Raw genomic sequence first — 21,764 nt, 5'->3', positions numbered from 1 at the left:
TTCATTTTAGATAGTGCCCAGTGTTAAAGTCTGTCCAGATCCTCCTGTATCCTAAGCCTGTCTTCTGGAGTGTTGGCTATTCCTGCCAGCTTGATATTGTCTGCAAATTTGATGAGTTCCCCATCTATCCCCTCGTCCAGATCGTTGATGAAGATGTTGAAGAGCATTGGGCCCAGAACAGAGCCTTGGGGCACCCCACTACACACTTCCCTCCATGTAGATGTGGTGCCATTGAGGACCACACGGTCTTCTACTGGTAGTCCAATCCCCTGCTGAAGCAGGAAACCCTATACCATTCTGGACAGGTGGCTGTCCAATCTCTTCTTAAAAACCTCCAGTGATGGAGCACCTTCAACTCCTGAAGGCCAGCCATTCCACTGGTTAATTTTTCTCACCAACAGGAAATTTTTCCTTAATTCTAGGTTGCTTCTCTCTTTGTTAAGCTTCCACCCATTATGTCTTGTCCTGTCCTGAGATGCCTTTGAGACTAGTCTGACCCCTCTTCTTTATGACAGCCTCTCATATATTGGAAGATGGCTATCATATCACCCCTAGTCCTTCCCTTCATTATTCCTGATATATCCAATTCTTGCAACCATTCTTTATATATTTTAGACTCTAAAGAGTCTCTTCAACATTCCCTCCAACATTTTTTTTCATAGACTGGCTTGGGATATTTTTGGTGGTAGTGGTGATGGGGAGGTTGTCCAACAAATATTTTTATGATAGCCGATTACCTCTCACTTGAGAAGTAGACAAGGACAGGGTGGATGGACTCAATTACAGTGGCAATGGATGCACCAATGGGAGACTTGGAATAACAGGTTAGGGACAGATCACGATATAGAAAAATCTATATGGTCTCTAAGAGTCGAAAAACGATTTGATGGCATATAAAACCAATCAATAAAGAATAAAATAAATTTGTTCACCTCCAAAATTAAGAACCTGGTTCCCTCCCTCTTCCTCTTCCTTCCTTCCTTCCTTCCTTCCTTCCTTCCTTCCTTCCTTCCTTCCTTCCTTCCTATTTCTCTCTCTCTCTCTCTCTCTTTTTCTTCCTTCCTTCCTTCCTTCCTTCCTTCCTTCCTTCCTTCCTTCCTTCCTTCCTTCCTTCCTTCCTTTCTTTCTTTCTTTCTTTCTTTCTTTCTTTCTTTCTTTCTTTTCCTTCCTTCCTTTTCTCTCTCTCTCTCTCTCTCTCTCTTTCTTTCTTTCTTTCTTTCTTTCTTTCTTTCTTTCTTTCTTTCTTTCTTTCTTTCTTTCTTTCTTTCTTTTCCTTCCTTCCTTCCCTCCCTCCCTGTCTGTCTGTCTGTCTGTCTCACACACACACACACACACATACTCTCTCTTCCTCCCATAATTCCTCCTATTTTACTACTTAGAGAAGTACTGGATTACTTGAAAATTATCTGCTTTAGGGGAAAGAGCAATTTTGGGGAGTTGCAGTGGTAAAACACAGAGATCCGAAAAGTTAGTCTTTGCGTCGCTCTTAGAAGCTCTTCTGAACAAAGCAGCAACGGAGTCAAGGCTGTCAACTCTGGCGGGCGGACCAAGAGGGGTTCCCGGCCGGGAACTTTTTCTTCCGGAGGTTGATTTCTCTTTTAGTAGCCTGCAGGAGGAGCTAAGGTCTGGAGAAAGAAAGAAAGCGGAGAAGACTTTGTCCCCTTCCATGGTCTGCGGAGCCTGTGTGTTTGTTTGGAAGAAGCCTGGAAAACATTAGACGAAGCCCCAGCCCTGGAAAGAATGTGGACCAGCTTGAGGACAGGCATCGAGCCCACCTACCCAAGGGACAGAAGCTGTGGGGCCCGGACCCGATTCTGGGTGCTGGCAGGGGGAATAGCTGTCATCTTGTTCCTTCTGGGATTCTTAAGCGGTAGGACCGAGATTGCACAAGATTGTCATTTTTTCCCCTGCGGCCCCCCCCCAAGAAAAAGGCTTGTAGAAAAGTGACCCCCCCTTCTCTCTCAGTGGGTCTCTCTCTCTCTCTCTCTCTCTCTCTCTCTCTCTCTGTGTGTGTGTGTGTGTGTGATCTGCCACTCATTACTGAAAGGGAAATTGCATTCACGTGCTTGGAAAATGTTTCCGCAGCTGGTTAGGAGCAGGATGGAAAGGATCCAAATTAGTTTCAGTTTCTTTGAAAAACAGAAGCATTCGTGTTTGATTGAAGTGAAAGTACTGTGAAAGTTTGGGAATCCTTTCTACAATTGTTTGGGAATGAACTCCATTTAATGAGCCCTGTGGATAACATTTTTTTTAAAAAAAACCAAATAGAAAGAAAGAAAGAAAAGAGAGAGAGAGAAAGAAAAAAGAAAGAAAGAAAAGAAAGAGAGAGAGAGAGAAAGAAAGAAAGAAAGAAAGAAAGGAAGAGAAAAAAAGGGGGGGAGGAAAAACAATTAATATAGAAATATATAAGGGCTAGACAAAACTACCAACATTTTACTGTTAGTGCTCAGTATATCAGTAATGAGAAATTAACTGTAAAAAACAAAAGTACAGTATATTCAATTATTTTAATAATAAGAGAAAGGATTTGAGTCTTTGACTTGATTTCCAAATTGTCCACTATTTGTTATTTAAAAAAAAGGATGGATGGATGGATGGAAGGATGGAAGGGGATTAAAAGATGGGCTTTTTTCTGCAGTGGCTCCTGTTCTTTGAAATATCCTCCCTGCAGAACTAAGAATGGCCTCAGCATTGTTAAGCCCTTCAAAAGGCTTTAAAAGCTTTAAAAGTTCCTGAGACTGGGTAGCTGAATCTTTTAAAGATCCTTTTTCCTGGATGTATTGCTAACTGGCCAGGTATCTAGGCTGCTATCTATATTCATTTTGGATGTTTCTATTGTTTTACTTTTTACTGTTTTAAAATGTCTTAGTGTCTTATTTGTAATATATTTCTTGAATTGGTAGTCGCCCAGAATCGACTGAAATGGTCGCCTATGGAAATTGAATAAATACATAAAATTATATATCAATATTTCATTTTTAACATCCCCTTTATTGCACTCTGATATACAAATGTACAAATATTTAACTTTTTTGTGTATTTCTGATTTCAGTAACCAGTCTTCTCTCTCTCTCTCTCTCTCTCTCTCTCTCTCTCTCTCTCTCTCTCTAGTCCTCGATTTACAACAGTTTAGTCCCCAAAGTTACAACGGAATTGAGAAAAGTGGCTTATAACCATTTTTCACACTTACGACCTTTGCAGCATCCCCATGGTCACGTGATCAAAATTCAGATGCTTGGCAACTGGCTCATATTTATGACGGTTGCAATGTCCTGGGGTCACAGGATCCTCTTTTGTGACCTTCGGACAAGCAAAGTCAATGGGGAAGCCAGATTCACATACCAACCAGGTTACTAACTTAACAACTGCAGGGCTTCACTTAATAATGGTGGCAGGAAAGGTCATGCAGTAAAATGGGGCAAAACTCACTTAATTGTGTCACTTACCAATAGAAATTTGGGGCTCAGTTGTGGTCATATGTTGAGGACTACCTGTGCTGTAGTTTATGGTTCATGAAGAAAGTGGAGGGTATGAGCTAATTCCACATCCAGATTAATTGTGTCAACGCAACAGCTACTGAGGAGGTAACTCTTGTGTGACGAATTGCAAAATTTGGGGGCACGCAACAATTTACCTCATGCTTTTCATGCCAGAGAAATCGGTTTGATCTGATTTCCAGGCTGGCTGGCGAATAGACGTGCCCATCAGTTGCCGAGGACAGATGCCCATGAGAAGATGAAGGAGGCCTTCATGAAGGAGATGAAAGCAGGGAGCATCAAGCAAATTCTCTAGTAAGCTACACTGGGCTGTATGTTAGCCTTCCCAAAGGTTTAGGAAATATATAGCAGTGAAATAGAGAAATAGCTATTTTAACACACACAAACACACACATACACACATTAGCACTCATCTTCCTCAGCTTCATGCTGGGATGATGGGAATCTTAAAGACACATCTGGAAGGGAGCAAGATGGAAACCAATATATGACAGTCAACTTCCCAAGTCCAGAATTTGGTTGTACAAATTGCTCCGTCCCAGGCCTCCCTCCTTCCCTCCTCCTTCAACTTTCCCTCCCTCCCTCCTTTCCTCCCCCCTCTCCTCCCTCCCTCCCTCCCTCCTCCTTTAACTTTCCCTCCCTCCCTCCCTCCCTCCCTCCTTTCCTCCTCCCTCCCTCCTTCCCTTCCTCCCTCCTCCTCCCTCCCTCCTCCTTTAACTTTCCCTCCCTCCTTTCCTCCCTCCTTTCCTCCCTCCCTCCCTCCTTCCTCCCTCCATCCCTTCCCCTCCTCCCTCCCTCCCTCCCTCTCCTCCTCCTTCAACTTTCCCACCCTCCTTTCCTCCCTCTCTCCCTCCCTCTCCCTTCCTTCCTTCCTCCCTCCCTCTCCTCCTTCCCTCCTCCTTCAACTTTCCCTCCCTCCCTCCCTCCCTCCCTCCCTCCCTCCCTCACTTCCCTCCCTCCTTCCCTCTCCTTCCTTTCCTCCCTCCCTCCTTTCCTCCCCCCTCTCCTCCCTCCCTCCCTCCCTCCTCCTTTAACTTTCCCTCCCTCCCTCCCTCCCTCCCTCCTTTCCTCCTCCCTCCCTCCTTCCCTTCCTCCCTCCTCCTCCCTCCCTCCTCCTTTAACTTTCCCTCCCTCCCTCCTTTCCTCCCTCCTTTCCTCCCTCCTTTCCTCCCTCCCTCCCTCCTTCCTCCCTCCATCCCTTCCCCTCCTTCTCCCTCCCTCCCTCTCCTCCTCCTTCAACTTTCCCACCCTCCTTTCCTCCCTCTCTCCCTCCCTCTCCCTTCCTTCCTTCCTCCCTCCCTCTCCTCCTTCCCTCCTCCTTCAACTTTCCCTCCCTCCCTCCCTCCCTCCCTCCCTCCCTCCCTCATTTCTTCCCCCCTTTCCTCCCTCCCTCCTCCCGCCCTCCTCCTTCAACTTTCCCTCCTCCTGTGGTGATTCCATGCCAGCCTGTGCTCCCAACAGCTGAGTCTGAGGAATCTGAGGAGGTGGAGGAGGCATTTGAAGGGCCATCAGGGGCAGAGGGAGGCTCGGATGAATTACAGGACTCATGGTTTGATGCAGAGCCTGGGCCCTCCAGTCGTGTTTCTGATGAAGCTCAGCTGTGTGAGGAGAATGAGTCAGACTCAGAAGAATCACACCTGATGGACTTGCTAATTGATGCTTGCACATGTCATTTAGCAAGAGAAAATCAGCAGCAATCAATACGACGCCTCCAGAGTAAAAGGAGAAGGTGATGAGAGGCAACGCCTTGGGACTGCTGAATAAAGGGAGGAGGTGTGGGCGGTGCTGGTTGCTGAAGGCAACCGTTTGCAAAGTGCTTCTTGGAATCCTGGTCTGTTCGTCTTGCTTGTGACTTCTCTTCTGTTTGCATCGTGTTTCCTGTGGACTATTTCCTTCATTTGGATTGAGTTTTGCTGTTTGTGTTTTGGAGTATTTGACAGGTTTGTCACCCATATTAAAAGGGGTTTGTTTTGTAAAGTCTCCAGCCTATTGCATCAGCAGGGGTTTGGTCCTTGTGCCTTTAACAAGGATGGCAATAGGTTGGGATAGAACACTTCCTTTCCTCCCTCCCTCTCCCTCCTTCCCTTCCTTCCTTCCTCCCTCCCTCCCCTCCTCCTTCAACTTTCCCTCCCTCCTTTCCTCCCTTTCTCTCCCTTCCCTCCTTCCCTCCCTCCCTCCCGCCCTCCCTCTGTCTTTTGCTTAACAGAAAGTGTAGCATCTTTTAAAATGATGAATTATAGAGCTTTTATAAGCATCTGTGAGTTACAGTTCCTTTGCTCTGCTTCTTTGCTCCATTCTTTTGCACATGCCGGTGTGTGTCTACGTGTATGTGCATGGGTTTGAAAAGAATGTCTGAACTTGTCCCAAGACTGAAGAGATAATAGATTTTTCTAGGGTTGGAAGTCACATGATAGGCACTGCAAGGGGTGCACACCAGCGTCTTCTGCCCTGCTCCCACCAACATAGGACAATGTCAAGAAAAAAGTTGAAAGCAAGTCTTGAGGCATATCCCAGCACATGTAGTGCTGAACTGAAAAAGACAAATTTGAGTGACACAACTCAGTCATTCAGTTCTGAGCCAGCAGAACATAAATTCAGTTCTGAGCCAGCCTCTGCATAAATTCACACCTCCCACCCACACGCTTCTACTGTCCCCAGAAACATTCTTTATACACTGATCCATAAATATATTAAACCACCAAAGAGGCATCACACACACCCTGTGTTACTGCCTGCTGATTGTTGAACTACACACTGAACATTTCATTTATTCTCCCACATGCTGAAGAATAAAAATCTGTTCTGCATAGCCTTGATATGTGGATTAGGTCTGGGTAACTTATTAAAGGTGTTGAGGGAGTTTGAGTAAAATATTTTTCCCTGTTTGCTATTTTTATTGGATTAATTTAGATTCAGCTTGGCCGTTAATTATCTAGTGGGGACACTGATTCTCAGACCATTGTGGATTCTGTTAATGTTTTAGGGGGTAGATAGAAACAGTATAAAGAATAAAATATATTTTGTTATAAAACTTCTCACAGAGCAAATAATGCCATCTTCTTCCTTCTAGCAATTTCACCCGGCAGCCTCACTTGGCAGGCACACAGGAGAATTTGCATCTAGCTGAACAGATACAAGCAAACTGGAAGGCCTTTGGCCTAGACTCGGTCCAACTGGCTCCTTATGATGTTCTGCTTTCCTACCCCAATGAGACACGTCCTAACTACATCTCACTCATTGACGAGCAGGGCCAAGAGGTAAAGGAGAGGGGCTGGATTGTGAATATGGAGTAGGTTTCACAACCTGATACACTAGGCTAATATGAGGTTATGTAGCGAGGTACCTCAACTTATGACTATATGTGGGACTAGATTTCCATTGCTAAGTGATGCAATCATTAAATGATTGATCACATGACTGGATTCAACTTTGCAACCATATTTATCATGGCAGTTGAGCAAATCACACATAGTTTCTAAGTAATGAAATGGTATAGGGTTTCCTGCCTGAGCAGGGGGCTGGACTAGAAGACATCCAAGGTCCCTTCCAACTCTGTTATCTTATCCTATCCTATCCTATCCTATCCTATCCTATCCTATCCTATCCTATCCTATCCTATTCTTTCCATTCTGTATTTCTATTTTACTCTACTCTACTCTACTCTACTCTACTCTACTCTACTCTGTATTTCTTTTTTACTCTACTCTACTCTTCTGTTCTGTTCTGATTTCCATTCTGTATTTCTATTCTATTCTGTTCTGTTCTACTCTATTCCTATTCTATTCTATTCTTATTTCCATTCTGTATTTCTATTCTATTCTATTCTATTCTATTCTATTCTATTCTATTCTATTCTATTCTATTCTATTCTATTCTCATGGTTCTTAAACAAATCTGTCTTCCCCATTGACTTTGCTTGTCAGAAGCTGGCTGGGAAGATCACAGTTTGTGATCACGTGACTGAAGGATGCTTCAAGAATTGTAAATGTAAGCCAGTTGCCAAATGCCCAAATTACAGTCAGGTGACTGTAGGGGTGGTGTGACAATTGGAACTGCAGGGATGGGTTGTAAGTCATTTTATTCAGCACCATGATAACTCTGGCCTTTAAATGAATGGTCAGAAATTGAGAACTACCTGCAGTTCAAAATTAAGTGTGTTGTGAGAATCATTGCATTGCCTTAAAGATTACATGAAGCCACCATAGAGAATATTTGGGCATTGTATGTCAGACAAACACAACCATTTTTTTTTTTTAGAGTTTCGCTAAATTGGCTTCATTTTGATGGGCCCTTGGCAAATACCTTTCTTAAATGAATTTCCATCCCCTTCCTCAACCTTTGCCCACACCGAAGTTGGATATATCAGATGTTGTTTTTTATATGCCATTTCCCCCCCTTTGTGGCTCCTGAACTATCTAGATTTTCAACACATCGCTATCTGAGCCTGTTCCTGCAGGATATGAGACCATTGAAGATATTGTGCCTCCCTATAGTGCCTTCTCAGCCCAGGGTCAGCCAGAGGTAAGGATTAAAAGGCATTTGGGGCGGCATTCAGACCTGGCAAGGCTCTAGGAAAATACTACTACAGTTGTGTCAGGAGCACTGAAACGCTTCCGGGTTGAAAGGATTAGCCTGTGACATCACCGCTGCCTGGGGGATGCCCAGATGAGGGCCCCTTTCATGTCCCCATTATATTGCCCACTGAAGTGGTACCCATCTATCTACTCGCAGTCACCCTGCTGCATCGGCAGGAGCTGGAGCAAATGACGGGAACTTACCCCATCATGTAGCAGCAACTGGGTCTTGAACGTTAGCTTGCTGATCGTTAGTCCAGCATCCTAACCACATGAACCACTGCACTCCCTCTGCCATAGGAAGATGTAGCAGTTCTATCTGACAAGTGCTAACAGAGAAGATAGACTTATATACTGCCTCACAGTGCTTTACAGCCCTCTCTAAGCGGTTTACAGAGTCAGCCTATATGCCCCTAACAATCTGGGTCCTCATTTTATCCACCTCAGAAGGATGGAAGGGCTGAGTCAACCTTGAGCTAGTCAGGATCAAACTGCTGGAGTGAGCAGTGAGTTAGCCTGCAGTTCTGCATTCTAACCACTGTGCCATCACAGGTCTTAACAACTTAACACAGTATAACAACTGATTGTGGCATGGATGCCCCCAAAAGGCATCCTAAAGCTGTGAAGGAGTGGGCAAGAACCCACCTTAAACAGAAGGAGTGAAGGCATGAAGAAAGAAAGCATATCTGGATCTATCAAGCTATCGAGGATCACACAGGAGCCATATAAGAAGGCTTAATTTACAGTGGTGTTTTTATATGAAATTATAATAAAACACATTCATTCATTCATTCATTCATTCATTCATTCATTCATTCATTCATTATGAAAACAATTCTGAAATATTGAGAAGGCTCTTTGCGACTTGGATGTCCAAAGTTAGCTTGTTTAGCTTAGGCCAGGGGTAGGTAACCTTGGCTCTTTTACGACTTGTGGACTTCAACTCCCAGAATTCCTGAGCCAGTCATGCTGAGGGGAAAGGGAGAGGTTTCCAAACTGAGCCATGCTGGCTCAGGAATTCTGGGAGTTGAAGTCCACAGGTCATAAAAGAGCCAAGGTTGCCTACTCCTGGCTTAGGCCTAAATCCATCTCTAATGGGACTTGCCTAGGTGTTATGTATGAATGTTCTTGCATTATGTAGCCCTTTCCCTTTAGGCATTTCTGTAGTTTGGAATAGGAGTCCCTAATTTTTTACAGTTATTAGGTATATTTGGGGAAATGTAAGAGATATTTTGGGGGAAAAATGGGCTGTTTGTCTATGGGCAGAGCCCACAAAAGATCAATTTATAGGATGCCAATTGGTGAAGTTTCTTCTTGTGTTTTCTTTCCATTTATGGTTGACTTGATTGTCACAGGCTGAGATGGAATCCAAGGTAAAATTAAGAAGTACCCAGAATCTGATGCAAAATGGCATTTTCCTTTTTAATTTTATTTAAAAATAATTTATTTTTAATTATTAGATATTTTATTCCACCTTTTTATGTTATAAGTAACCCAAGGCAGGGAACGTACTGAATTCTCCTGCCTCCTCCTATTTTCCCCACAATAACAATCCTGTGAGGGGAAAATAGGAGTGACTTGCCCAAAATCACCCAGTTGGCTTTCACATTTAAGATGGGACTAGGTTTCATGCCTAATGTTGGACTAGAACTCACGGTCTCCTGGTGATTGGCCCAAAGTCACCTAGCTGGCTTTCATGGCTAAGGTGGGACTGAAACTCACCATCTCCCAATGCCTTAACACCAGACCAAAATGGCGCTTATTTTACTTTAGATCTTCAGATAATGAAATGAAATTAAATTAAAATTAAGATTTACTTACTTTAAGATTGTAATCTTACTAAAAACAACCTAACAAGTAGAGGAGGTAAATAAGAGATCTACAGGCACTTTAGTTAGTGTTTATGACATTAACCCAAGACAGCAATAACCCAAAGACAATTTTAAGTGATTAAATTTGAATCACACACACACCAGTCTATTTAGGATGGATTTGGGGCAACGGTTTATAACAGAACTCAAAATTAAGCAGTGCTGAACCTGGATAATCTTGAATGAGAGACCACTTACTGTCTCATCCAAGTATTAACCAGGCTAAGTGAGGCAGTAGGTGGTCTCGTATTCAAGATTCAAGAGTCAGCACTATTTAGCTTCTCAGTGGCAAAGGGATATAATTAACAATGTTTTTCTTATTTACTGTTATTAGAAAGATTTAAAGTAGACAAAAGGGTTTGTGGTTTTGAACACTGTAAGACCGAATTGGAAACAGAATTGTGTACAAATGATGAACGTATAATTGCTAAACTGTATAAACTTTTATTGAAATTTGAAATAGGAACAAATGAAGAAAAGCACAGTATAGTATAGGGTAGGCCACCTTGGCTCTTTTATGACTCGTGGACTTCAACTCCCAGAATTCCTGAGCCAGCATGGCTCAGCTTGGAAACCTTTCCTTTTCCCCTCAGCATGGCTGGCTCAGGAATTCTGGGAGTTGAAGTCCACGAGTCATAAAAGAGCCAAGGTTGCCTACCCCTGTGGGTGCACTTTGCAACTTCCTCACTTCATTGGTGTGTGTTGTTAATACACCTTTTGTATTCCAGGGAGATTTGGTGTATGTGAATTATGGCAGAATAGAGGATTTCCACAGATTAGAGCGAGAGATGGGAATTAATTGTTCCGGGAAAATTGTCATTGTCAGATATGGGAAGATCTTCAGAGGAAATAAGGTAAGAGATTATGAGCTTTGCCTTTCAAGCATGAGAGGAACGCTTACAAGAAACCGAAAAATGATTAGGGGACTGGAAGCTAAAACATATGAAAAATGGTTGCAAGAATTAGTTAAGTCTAATTTAATGAAAAGAAGGTATAGGGGTGACATGACAGCTGTCTTCCAATATCTAAAGGGCTGCCTCCGAGAAGAGGGGGTAAGCCTATTCTTCAAAACACCTGAAGGCAGGACAAGAAGCAACGGGTGGAAACTAATCAAGGAGAGAAGCAACCTAGAACTAAGGAGAAACTTCCTGACAGTTAGAACAATTAACCAGTGGAACAACCTGCCTCCAGAAGCAGTGAATGCTCCAACACTGGAAGTTTTTAAGAAGAGACTGGACAGCCATTTGTCCAAAATGGTAGCGGGTTTCCTGCCTGAGCAGGGGGTTGGACTAGAAGACCTCCAAGGTCCCTTCCAACTCTGTTATTCTATTATATTGTTCTGTTAGTCAAACTATGGATTTTTTTTTTTAGCTAGATGAATAAAATTATTTAGTTCACCAATCATTTTTAATTCCTAGGTTAAGAACGCTTACCTGGCTGGAGCCAAAGGCATCATTTTATACTCGGATCCTGCTGATTCTTGTGCTCCTGGAGTTCAGCCTTACCCAGATGGCTGGAATCTGCCAGGAGCTGGAGCCCAACGTGGAAATGTCCTCCTGCTGGATGGTGCTGGGGATCCTCTCACCCCAGGGTATCCAGCTAAAGGTGACCAGAAAAGAAGCCTTCTAGGGATGCATCCTAAAGTAGGCACAACCTGAGGTTCAAATACTTATGAGAACAGTATCCTAAGAAAATAGCACTTGATTGTGTAGTCTTTATTTGTTGAACTGATATAATTGAGACCATCTCGCCGTGGCCAACTCTCTGAGGGACAATTCCATGTGGGATAACTCAACGCAATAAATGTTATCCACCACTGTTTCTTTGACATTATTTCCATTGACAAAAATGGAAATAATGTTAAAGAACAGTGGCAGGTAACATTTAGCGTGTATAGTTATCCCACATGGAATTGTTCCATTGTGAGTTGTCCCCTGCCAAGTTGGCAATGGAGAGTTGTCCCAGAACAAGTTGGCCGTGGTGAATTGTCCCACAATGAGTTGCCCACTGTGAATTGTCCCAGGATGAGTTGTCCCAGGATGAGTTGGCCACAGTGAGTTGTCCCACAATGTTGGCTGAGGTCAAAACATTGGAGAACACCAGAGTGGGAAAAAGAAGTGTAGTGAATACAGAGAAAAAGATTCAACAAGAATAGAATCACATGAAATGGCAATACTCAGAGGGTAACCGCCATAGGGAATAAACAGTAAGTAGGGTCATACCTGGTTATTACTGGGACAGGAGAACCCCAAGAAGTTCTAGAAATGAGAGCCAAAATGGAACTTTGGAACAAACACCCTAGAGCAGTGATTCTCAACCTGTGGGTCGGGACCCCATTTGGAGTCGAACGACCATTTCACGGGGGTCGCCAAACAAGGCTGTCCGCCATTCCCCCCCCCTTTTCTTTGGCCATGCCCCTGGCACCCAGTGATGTATAAGTGGTTGGGGGGGTCACCACAGCATGGGGAACTGTATTATGGGGTCGCGGCATTAGAAAGGTTGAGAACCACTGCCCTAGAGGAAGATAAGAGCAAATCATGTTCATGTTATATTGCTGAGAACACCATGTGGATTTGTCCGTCCGGTCACTTGCTCCAAGTCCACTGTCCCAAGGAGTGTCATTTTGCAGACTCTTCAGAAATGTGGTTTTTCAGCTATAGTCCTATTGTTAGTAGATGTCTTAATGGCGATAATACTTAGATTTATATGCCACTTCACAGTGCTTTACAGCCAGTGGTGGAATTCAACCAGTTCGCACCGGTTCGGCAGAACTGGTAGTTAATTTGAGGCTGAGTTTTGCTGAGTTCAGAGAACTGGCTGAATGGAAACTGTCCAGTCTAGGCCTAGAAGGAGACCCGCCGGAAATTTGTGGATGCTACTTCTGGAAGTCCGTTCTAGGCCTTGGAGGCCCAGGCCTGCATCCAATAAGAGAACTGGTTGTTCAGGTATTTCAATTTCACCACTATTTACAGCTCTCTCTAAGCGGTTTACAGAGTCAGCATATTGCCCCCCACAATCTAGGTTCTCATTTTACCCTCAGAAGGATGGAAGGCGAGTCAACCTTGAGGTGGTGAAGATCGAACTGCTAAACTGCAGGCAGCCAGCAGTCAGCAGAAATAGCCTGCAGTACTGCACTCTAACTATTGCACCACCGTGGTTTAAGCATCTGAAGTGCTCTTTTATGTTATGTTTCTGAAGTGCCTGCATTTGACAGTCCTTGAGATATAATATATGGGGCAAGTCTACCCCACTGCAACCTATTGGGAGACAGAGAAAAGATGACCTTGCAGTTATCCAAGCCTTTAATCAAGTATGGTTTTAAAGGTGACAATCAGCCTCTTGAATTGTCCTCAGGATATAGCATAGTAATTGGTACCGTTCTTATTTTAGAATATGCATATCGCTTGGAAGAAGCTCAAAGTGCAGCAAACTTAAATATTCCTGTCCACCCCATTGGTTATCACGATGCTGAGAAGCTGCTAAAGTAAGTCCAAATGATACAATCATTATATCACTCTCAGTCACTAAATTGTGGAAGTTGGTTGTAAATTTCAAATGGTCACTATGTGACCAGCCAGAAATCGGTGTACTACTTGTACTGCTACTGTGTAAGACAGGCGTAGGCAACCTTGGCTCTTTTATGACTTGTGGACTTCAACTCCCAGAATTCCTGAGCCAGCCAGGCTGAGGGAAAAGGGGGAGGTTTCCAAGCTGAGCCATGCTGGCTCAGGGATTCTGGGAGTTGAAGTCCACGAGTCATGAAGGGGCCTTAGTTCCTCCATGCTGGCTCAGGAATTCTGGGAGTTGAAGTCCACGAGTCATGAAGGGGCCAAAGTTTCCCCCATGCTGGGTCAGGAATTCTGGGAGTTGAAGTCCACGAGTCATGAAGGGGCCAAAGTTTCCCCCATGCTGGCTCAGGAATTCTGGGAGTTGAAGTCCACGAGTTATGAAGGGGCCAAAATTTCTCCCATGCTGGCTCAGAATTCTGGGAGTTGAAGTCCACGAGTCATGAAGGGGCCAAAGTTTCCCCCATGCTGGCTCAGGAATTCTGGGAGTTGAAGTCCACGAGTTATGAAGGGGCCAAAATTTCTCCCATGCTGGCTCAGGAATTCTGGGAGTTGAAGTCCACGTGTCATGAAGGGGCCAAAGTTTCTCCCATGCTGGCTCAGGAATTCTGGGAGTTGAAGTCCACAAGTTACGAAGGGGCCAAAGTTGCCTACCCCTGGTGTAGGATGTAGAGAAGAGAGGAACGAGGGCAGTAATAGAGCCCTTTTGAAGAAAATTCTCTGCATCGTAGCAAATCTTTATTTTGCAACACCTGCTTATAAAAAATATTCAAAAGAACATGCTGTACAAGGACTTGGTTTTTTTTTCAGCCAATCCATTTTAAATTCCCAAGAGTTGTAACCCTTCTTGTTTCCAACAGGGAAATGGGAGGCGCTCCTGCACCGGATAATATTTGGAAGGGACAGCTTTCCGTGCCTTACAATGTGGGACCTGGCTTTATAGGGATTTCTTCAAAAAGGTGAGGACGCTTTTCACAGAAACTTTGGTAAAACTTGTTAAGAAGTAAATAATAAATGAAATAAAAGGACGGGGAGAAAAGAACACTTTCAGTTTTAGAGTGGGAGGTAATTGAGGGCTTCTAGTTGACCAACCTCTCTCACAAAATAAAGTGAAGCAGCTGCTTGGGGTAATACAGATAACCCTCATTTAGTGACCATTTGAATTATGACCCCCCTCCCCCCCCCAGCTTCAAAGTGGTATCCATGAAGTTCCAATGGCTGCTCCTCCCATGGCAACAGCCTGCATTTAATTTGTTCACACGAAAAATATTTATGATATTTTTGCTGAAACAGTAAAAGTAAACAGTGTTTACTTCTGAGTTTTAGGCAAAATGCCCCATAGCAAACAATGGATTTGCTTAATGACCACGGTGTTCAATGAACTACACCTCTAAAAGTGGGTAGTAAAATCAGTGTGGTCACATGGGTGACTCACTTTGCCACCATCATGTCTTAGGACCATAATGGGCAGGCTCCATTCCTGTCATAAGTTGAGGACTACCTGTAAATGGGAGGAGAAACAAATGAGGTCAGTTCAGTTCCTTTTGTCCTCTCGTTCTTCTAGAAAACCAGATTTTCAGAAGTCCTTAGTATGATTTCTGTGATCACAAAGAGGACTGAAATGCTGAAATGTCCACACAACACCTTAAGCCTGGTTACTACTGTTATGTCCCGAGCCTTGCAAACGGCTCGGGCATTTGCAGGCAGTCCCGGGCAGGTGCAAAGCTGCCCGGGACCAGACAGGCTGTCGCCAGCGCCGTGCGCACGCGCGGGTGCTGGCGCGGGAAAAGTATCGCATTTACCCGGGAAATGTCTATATAAGAAGCTGGGAGGTTTTGGGAGCTGCTGAAGCCATCTACTTGCAAGCTGAACGCAGAATAAAGAAAACTGAGAACTCCAACTGCTTCTCGTGTCTGCTTCCCGCCAAGGACTCAACACTGGCGACGAGGATGGGATTGCCTTACACCGCCTGGAAAGGAAGAAGTGTAAGCTTACCCAAGTGAGTCCTAAGCGGCGGAACGGCGTCGACTCGGCAGCTACCCGCCAATCCAGTGCGCATTCGGGGGTAGGCTGGCTGATAGACCCGTCTCCTGAAGATGGCGAAAATCGGAAGGCTTTCGGAATTCGACGTCTCACATCCAGAGCGGTGAGAGTCATACGTAGCCAGGGTGGAGAACTACTTCAAGGCAAACCAAGTGAGGGAAGAGAGCTTGAAGGCTGCCACCCTGCTTTGTGTTTGCGGTCAAGACGCCTTCGACATCGCAGAAAACCTTGCAGCACCTGTTCCAGTAGAGTCTGTCAGCTACGCAGATCTGAAGAAGCTACTGAAGGAGCACTTCCACCCCAAGATGTCCGTCATCGCATGGCGCCACACCTTCGAGCAGAGGGATCAACGGCCCGGTGAGTCGGCCAAAGAATTCATCGCCGCATTACGGAAGGCCGCCAAGCACTGCGAGTTCAAAGACCTCGAAGAACGACTGAGGGACCGATTCGTGTGTGGGTTAAGGCATCGAGATCTACAACAGAGACTTTTCGCTAAAGAAAAATTGTCCTACCAAGATGCCTTAAGGGAAGTCACCGCAGAAGAAGCAGCAGGCGGTGCTGTCAAGAACATGCGGCCGATCAGAAACAGTCCAGAGGTTGCATCCGTGCACCAGGAAGACGTCCAAAGAAACTCCGAGGAGGATCCGGACGAGGAAGTCGACCGTCTCCACCCCACGAAGGAAGAAAAACAGAAGGGAAGCTCTTCAGCTCCGCTCAAGTGCATCGGCTGTGGAGGTCGCCACAGGAGAACCGACTGCAAGTTCCGCTCCGCTACCTGCCGGGCATGCGGCAAACAAGGACACATTGCAGCTGTGTGTCTGGGCCGACGAAAGGTACAACCTCAGGAAGAACTGCGCCTGAAAGGTACCAGATTCCCCAGCCAGAATAGGGTAGGGTTTTGCGCTTCGCGAAGAAGCATCCTTAGGACAGGCACACACAAGCCCATTAAGAAAAAGCTGTCACTCAAGGTGAAGCTACAAGGGGTTCCATTATCTATGGAACTAGACACAGGGTCTGCCTTTTCAATTATCTCCTTGCATACATTTAGGAAGATTTGTTCCGGTAGTGGAACTCAGGCCAAGTTAAGGCCTTCTGACATTGTGTTAACAGATTTTCAAAATTCAAGAGTGTGTGTTAAGGGGGAGGCCACCCTTAACATGCAATACAAGAGTTTTGAAGGTCCACTAGACTTATTAGTAGTAGGGGGTGAACGAACGAGTCTCATAGGACTCGATTGGTTTGAGGCCCTGGGGATACACGTCACAGGACTCAACAGTTTACAAACACTCGACCTACAGGAAGTCTGCAAAGAATTTGCAGATGTTTTCAGCCCCCAGCTGGGCACATTCAAAGGACCCCCTGTGTCCTTAAAGCTAGACCCCACTGTCACTTCCCATTAGAATTAAAGCAAGAAGGGTCCCTTTTGCTTTAAAGAGTAAAATTGACACTGAGTTAGACAAACTGATTCAACAGGGAATCCTAGAACCTGTTGATTCCAGTCCTTGGAGACCCCCATTGTCACGCCTCTAAAGGCAAATGGGGACATTCGCATTTGTGCTGACTACAAATGCACTCTGAATAAGGCATTGCAGCAACATGCCTATCCTGTTCCTGTGGTCAGTCATATTCTGGCCTCACTCAAGGGGGGGGGGGCGCGTTTTTGCAAAGCTTGACCTAGCTCAAGCGTATCAACAGCTGCCTGTTGATGATGATGCTGCTATAGCTCAGACTATTGTGACCCACAGGGGAGCCTTTAAGGTAAAAAGGCTGCAGTTTGGAGTGAATGTCGCTCCTGGGATTTTCCAAAGCGTAATGGAAAACACACTGCGGGGCATACCGGGGGTTTGCCCCTACTTTGATGATGTCTTAATTGCAGGAGACTCCACACACATTCTAGCTGAAAGGCTAAGGGCTGTTCTGTTAAGATTCAGGAAATCAGGCCTCAAGCTCAAAAAAGACAAATGCAAGATTGGGGTGCCTTCTACTGAATTTCTGGGGTTCAAAATTGATGCTGCTGGGATTCACCCTGCTGAATCCAAACTAACTGCTATTTTAGAAGCACCTAGGCCAAAGTCCAAGGCCGAACTTCAGGCCTTCCTGGGCCTCCTGAATTTCTACAATTCTTTTCTTCCACAAAAGCTAGTGTAGCTGAGCCTCTTCACAGGCTACTAGACAAGCAAGCAGTGTGGCGGTGGTCACAGACGCATGAGGTTGCTTTAACAAAGTCAAGGCCTTGCTCACTTCTAACAGTGTACTTGCACATTTCAACGAGTCCCTTCCTGTGTGCATCGCTTGTGATGCGTCCCCTTACGGGGTTGGAGCTGTCCTGAGCCACCTCAGGTCTGATGGAACTCAGGTTCCTGTTGCATATTACTCCAGAACATTGTCTTCTGCTGAGCGCAACTACGCTCAGATAGACAGGGAGGCTCTGGCTGTTGTTGCTGGAATTAAAAAATTCCATGACTTTCTATATGGCAGGCACTTCACGGTCTTCACTGACCATAAGCCTCTGCTGGGACTGTTTACCACACGTAAGCAGACTCCCCAAATCATTTCCCCTAGAATGCTTAGGTGGTCTATTTTTTGTCTGCATATGATTTTTCTTTACTCCACAAGCCTGGAAAAGAAATGGGCCATGCTGATGGCCTCAGTAGATTGCCTCTGCCAGTAGTAGAAGCTGACCCTGCGCCAGCTGTCAACATTCTATCAATCCAAGCCTTGCCCGAGCTCCCTCTTAGTGCCAGGGATGTTGCCGCTGAAACAGGTACAGATCACACACTTTCACGTGTCCGTTCCTGGGTTTTGTCTGGTTGGCCTGAGCACTGCCCTAGTCCTGAGTTTCAGAGTTTCTGGTCCAAAAGGAACGAGCTGTCCCTTTCTCAGGGTTGTCTGCTTTGGGGAAACAGAGTTGTCATTCCCACCTCAATGAGGACTAGGGTCTTAGAATCCCTCCACGAGGGTCATCCTGGCATTGTTCGTATGAAGGCTCTTGCGCGCAGCCACTTGTGGTGGCCTGGTTTAGATAAAGATATTGAGGCTAAGGTGCATGCATGCCACCTGTGCCAACGATCTCGCCCAGAGATGCCCCAAGCTCCCGTGCATAGATGGGAGGAAACACAGTCCCCATGGTCTAGGGTGCACATTGACTACGCTGGACCCTTTCAGGGCCAGTTCTTCTTGGTCCTTGTTGACAGCCATTCGAAATGGCTTGAGGTTGTACCTGTCTCATCCACCACCACTGCAAAGACTATTCAGGTACTGAGGGGGATTTTTGCTGCACACGGGCTTCCAGATGTCATTGTGTCTGACAACGGCCCTCAATTCACTTCCTCCGAATTCCAAGCTTTCTTACAGGCAAACATGATTCGTCATGCCACGTCTGCACCCTTCCACCCGTCCACCAACGGTATGGCTGAACGTATGGTGCGCATCACAAAGGACGCATTGAAAAGACTCACCTATGGGGACTGGCATCACAGGTTGGCTGACTTTCTCCTTTCTTATCGCACCACACCGTCCACTTCTACAGGGAGAAGCCCAGCTGAACTTCGTTGGGGGCGTCAACTTACTACTAAACTTGACCGGTTGCATCCGGACAGACTGCCTTCATCTACCTCACATCCTAAGGCACCTAGACAACTACTTGTGGGTGCCCTGGTTTGGGCTCGCAATTACGGGCCTGGTCATACATGGATCCCCGCTTCTATTTCGAGGGTCACAGGTCCTCTCTCCTACGAGGTAGCCCTGGACAACGGTCGTGTCCTGCGTCGGCACATCGACCAACTCCGCCCTAGGCGGGACTTTTCAGATGAGACTCCTGGGTCTTTTCCAGGGGGGGAGGGGGACCCTTTGGAGCAAAGGGAAGGGCACGAGCTGCTGCCCATCTCCACTGATGGAGCCACAAACGGCCCATCCCAGGGTTCCGCGAGAGCTCCGAACAAGAATTCTATGAGCCTACCTAACTACCAGGCATCCACGCCTACTCCAGCCAGGGAGTCACCCCGGGGGCATACTCACTTTCCACACACATCACACAGCACTCCAGTCACGGAGGATACCCGGGGGCACCCCCACAAATCATTCCCCGCAAGAGAGCTGGCACACAATTCCCAAGGTTGGCCTGACCTTACCCCAAATCCTACAGGGGGTCCAACATACAGGGAGGTGGTCGAGGAACCAAGTCCCGACTACAACACCTCTAGCCCAAATCAGGGAGTAACTGAGTTTTGGGAAAGTACAGAAACCCACACAAGCCCGGACCCAGAACGGGGTTCAGGGAATGGACAGCCTCCTGACAGGTCTTGGACGGACCTAGGAGGTTCAACAGAGACGCCCAGCAGTGGCTATCACTTCAAGGGGCCCGAGGGTCTACAGCTAGGAAGGTCAACCAGGTCACAGAAGCCCTGGCCTGACAAGCCCGGTGGGCGAGCAAGCAGGCCAGGCAGCGGGGCACAGTCCTTGGAAGGCACCAAGGCAAAATAAGGAGAACAGGCTCACATCTCCCTCCAGTCAGGGAACTCATGCTAGTAACCCAGAGCTGAGAAGGTCACAGAGAGCAAAGAAGTCTCCTAAATACTGAGAGGATTACATAACATTGATGGCTAAACAAAAGCCAGGTAACGATAGGAGCACTGAGAAGCAGAACACTGCATAAAATAAATGATTATATGTTGGTATTAGTTTTAGCCCGGGGGAAAGGGGTGTTATGTCCCGAGCCTTGCAAACGGCTCGGGCGTTTGCAGGCAGTCCCGGGCAGGTGCAAAGCTGCCCGGGACCAGACAGGCTGTCGCCAGCGCCGTGCGCATGCGCGGGTGCTGGCGCGGGAAAAGTATCGCATTTACCCGGGAAAGGTCTATATAAGAAGCTGGGAGGTTTTGGGAGCTGCTGAAGCCATCTACTTGTAAGCTGAACGCAGAATAAAGAAAACTGAGAACTTCAACTGCTTCTCGTGTATGCTTCCCGCCAAGGACTCAACAGAAGGGGTTACCTTGATCTCAGCAGGTAAGTACCACTTTAAATTGTCCTTGGAACCAAAGCAGCCTTTGGGGCATAGGAGCCATTCTTTTCAAGTTCTATTGCCTGCCAGTATGCAGGCTGCTATATCCTGTGCCAACCAGAGCTTCTGAATACAGTACTCTTCAAAGGTAGTCAAGCACTCTCCAGAAATCCAGTTTTAACATGAGAGCATGAATTACTGATGTTAGGATCTTCTAGTTCTAAAAAGTCCACAACAAGCAATCTTATTAAATCTGGACAAGTACTTCCCTAGATACCAGGGTATCTGCTGATTGAGTAAACGCTCCAAAAGAAGCTCCATGGACTGAAAGATGCAGATTACTGGATGACATTTTGTTGATGCAGTAGGATGTTGAAATACTAATCTTTTATAATTCTTATCAACATAGTATAAGCCCAAACACTCACACCTGTGTTTCATCATATTTGTTCTTTGTCCTCTGCCAGAGTTTATTTCTTGTACTCCAACTTCGAGATATCCTTGGTAAACCCACAGAGCCCCAGGACTGCAGTAAGAGAAAGCTTGTTTGGAACAATTACATCCAGTGCCTTCATTCCAGAGGTTGAGAAGACTTGTGCATAACTGTACGCCCTATCACTGGAAATAAACTCAACCTCTAATTCACCTAGAAAGGATCATCTTAATCAATCATCCATCCTTTGTATAAAGAACTAGAGCTAGTGGATCAGAGTGGTCTGATCATGACAAGGACTAATGGCAGTGTCCTTTGCTTTTAATCTATTATTATCTGAAGATTTGATCAAACATGTCTCTACTGACATATGCTGGGGCAGATACATGAGGATAATGAACTTGTCTAGATACCTCTTCCAGACGGAAATCTTTGAAAAGCAATAATATAATGTGGGATTCCCCAAGTACTCTTCAAAGGCAGTGAATTTCCCTGCAGTGAAATTCAGAAACTAGATTAATCCCTAGGGTCTAATCTACAGTCTGATTGATAGCTAGATAGGTGCCACAATTTTAAGGTGCAGCACTCAGTTTGTTGCATAATAGGGCCTCCAGGAACAGCCAAATTCTAATTCAAGATCCCCACCACCCCCTATTCCAGCTTGGAGTTCCAGTTGCTGAAATAATCTGTAACCTTAGATAGGACACACTTCCATCTTCATCAGCCAAGTTTTGTTAAACATGCCACAACATAACCTCTCAATCACAACATAGGAAATAATTAT

At 45.6% G+C, this 21,764-nt stretch overlaps 1 protein-coding gene across 2 annotated transcripts; it reads left to right on the top strand.

Moving 5' to 3' along the window:
• The first annotated feature begins 1,532 nt into the window (after positions 1–1,532).
• LOC120307806 (glutamate carboxypeptidase 2-like) lies at positions 1,533–14,484 on the top strand. Of its 2 annotated transcripts, none has more exons than XM_039342948.1 (8): positions 1,533–1,870; positions 3,680–3,791; positions 6,568–6,754; positions 7,917–8,018; positions 10,671–10,796; positions 11,361–11,585; positions 13,333–13,426; positions 14,369–14,484. In XM_039342948.1, the coding sequence occupies exons 1-7, from the start codon at positions 1,741–1,743 to the stop codon at positions 13,375–13,377; spliced, it is 927 nt and encodes a 308-aa protein (XP_039198882.1). In that variant the 5' UTR covers positions 1,533–1,740; the 3' UTR covers positions 13,378–13,426; positions 14,369–14,484. The 2 variants fall into 2 exon arrangements, with proteins under 2 accessions (XP_039198882.1, XP_039198881.1); XM_039342947.1 differs by having other exon boundaries at positions 1,535–1,870; positions 11,361–11,547.
• The last annotated feature ends 7,280 nt before the right edge of the window (positions 14,485–21,764 follow it).

The sequence above is a fragment of the Crotalus tigris genome, unplaced genomic scaffold (genome assembly GCF_016545835.1).
Source record: "Crotalus tigris isolate CLP2741 ecotype Arizona unplaced genomic scaffold, ASM1654583v1 scf7180000017828.1554129, whole genome shotgun sequence".
NCBI classification, from domain to species: domain Eukaryota; kingdom Metazoa; phylum Chordata; class Lepidosauria; order Squamata; family Viperidae; genus Crotalus; species Crotalus tigris.
The sequence above is the reverse complement of the archived record's forward strand: the minus strand, read 5'-3'. Positions and strand labels throughout refer to the sequence as shown.

Bases quoted from the DNA above. Each gene is read 5' to 3' on its own strand.
- LOC120307806 (XM_039342947.1), top strand. From the start codon at position 1,741: ATGTGGACCAGCTTGAGGACAGGCATCGAGCCCACCTACCCAAGGGAC. The intron at 3,792-6,567 runs GTAAGCTACACT...TCTTCCTTCTAG, and splicing joins AGCATCAAGCAAATTCTCTA to CAATTTCACCCGGCAGCCTC. The intron at 8,019-10,670 runs GTAAGGATTAAA...TTTGTATTCCAG, and splicing joins CAGCCCAGGGTCAGCCAGAG to GGAGATTTGGTGTATGTGAA.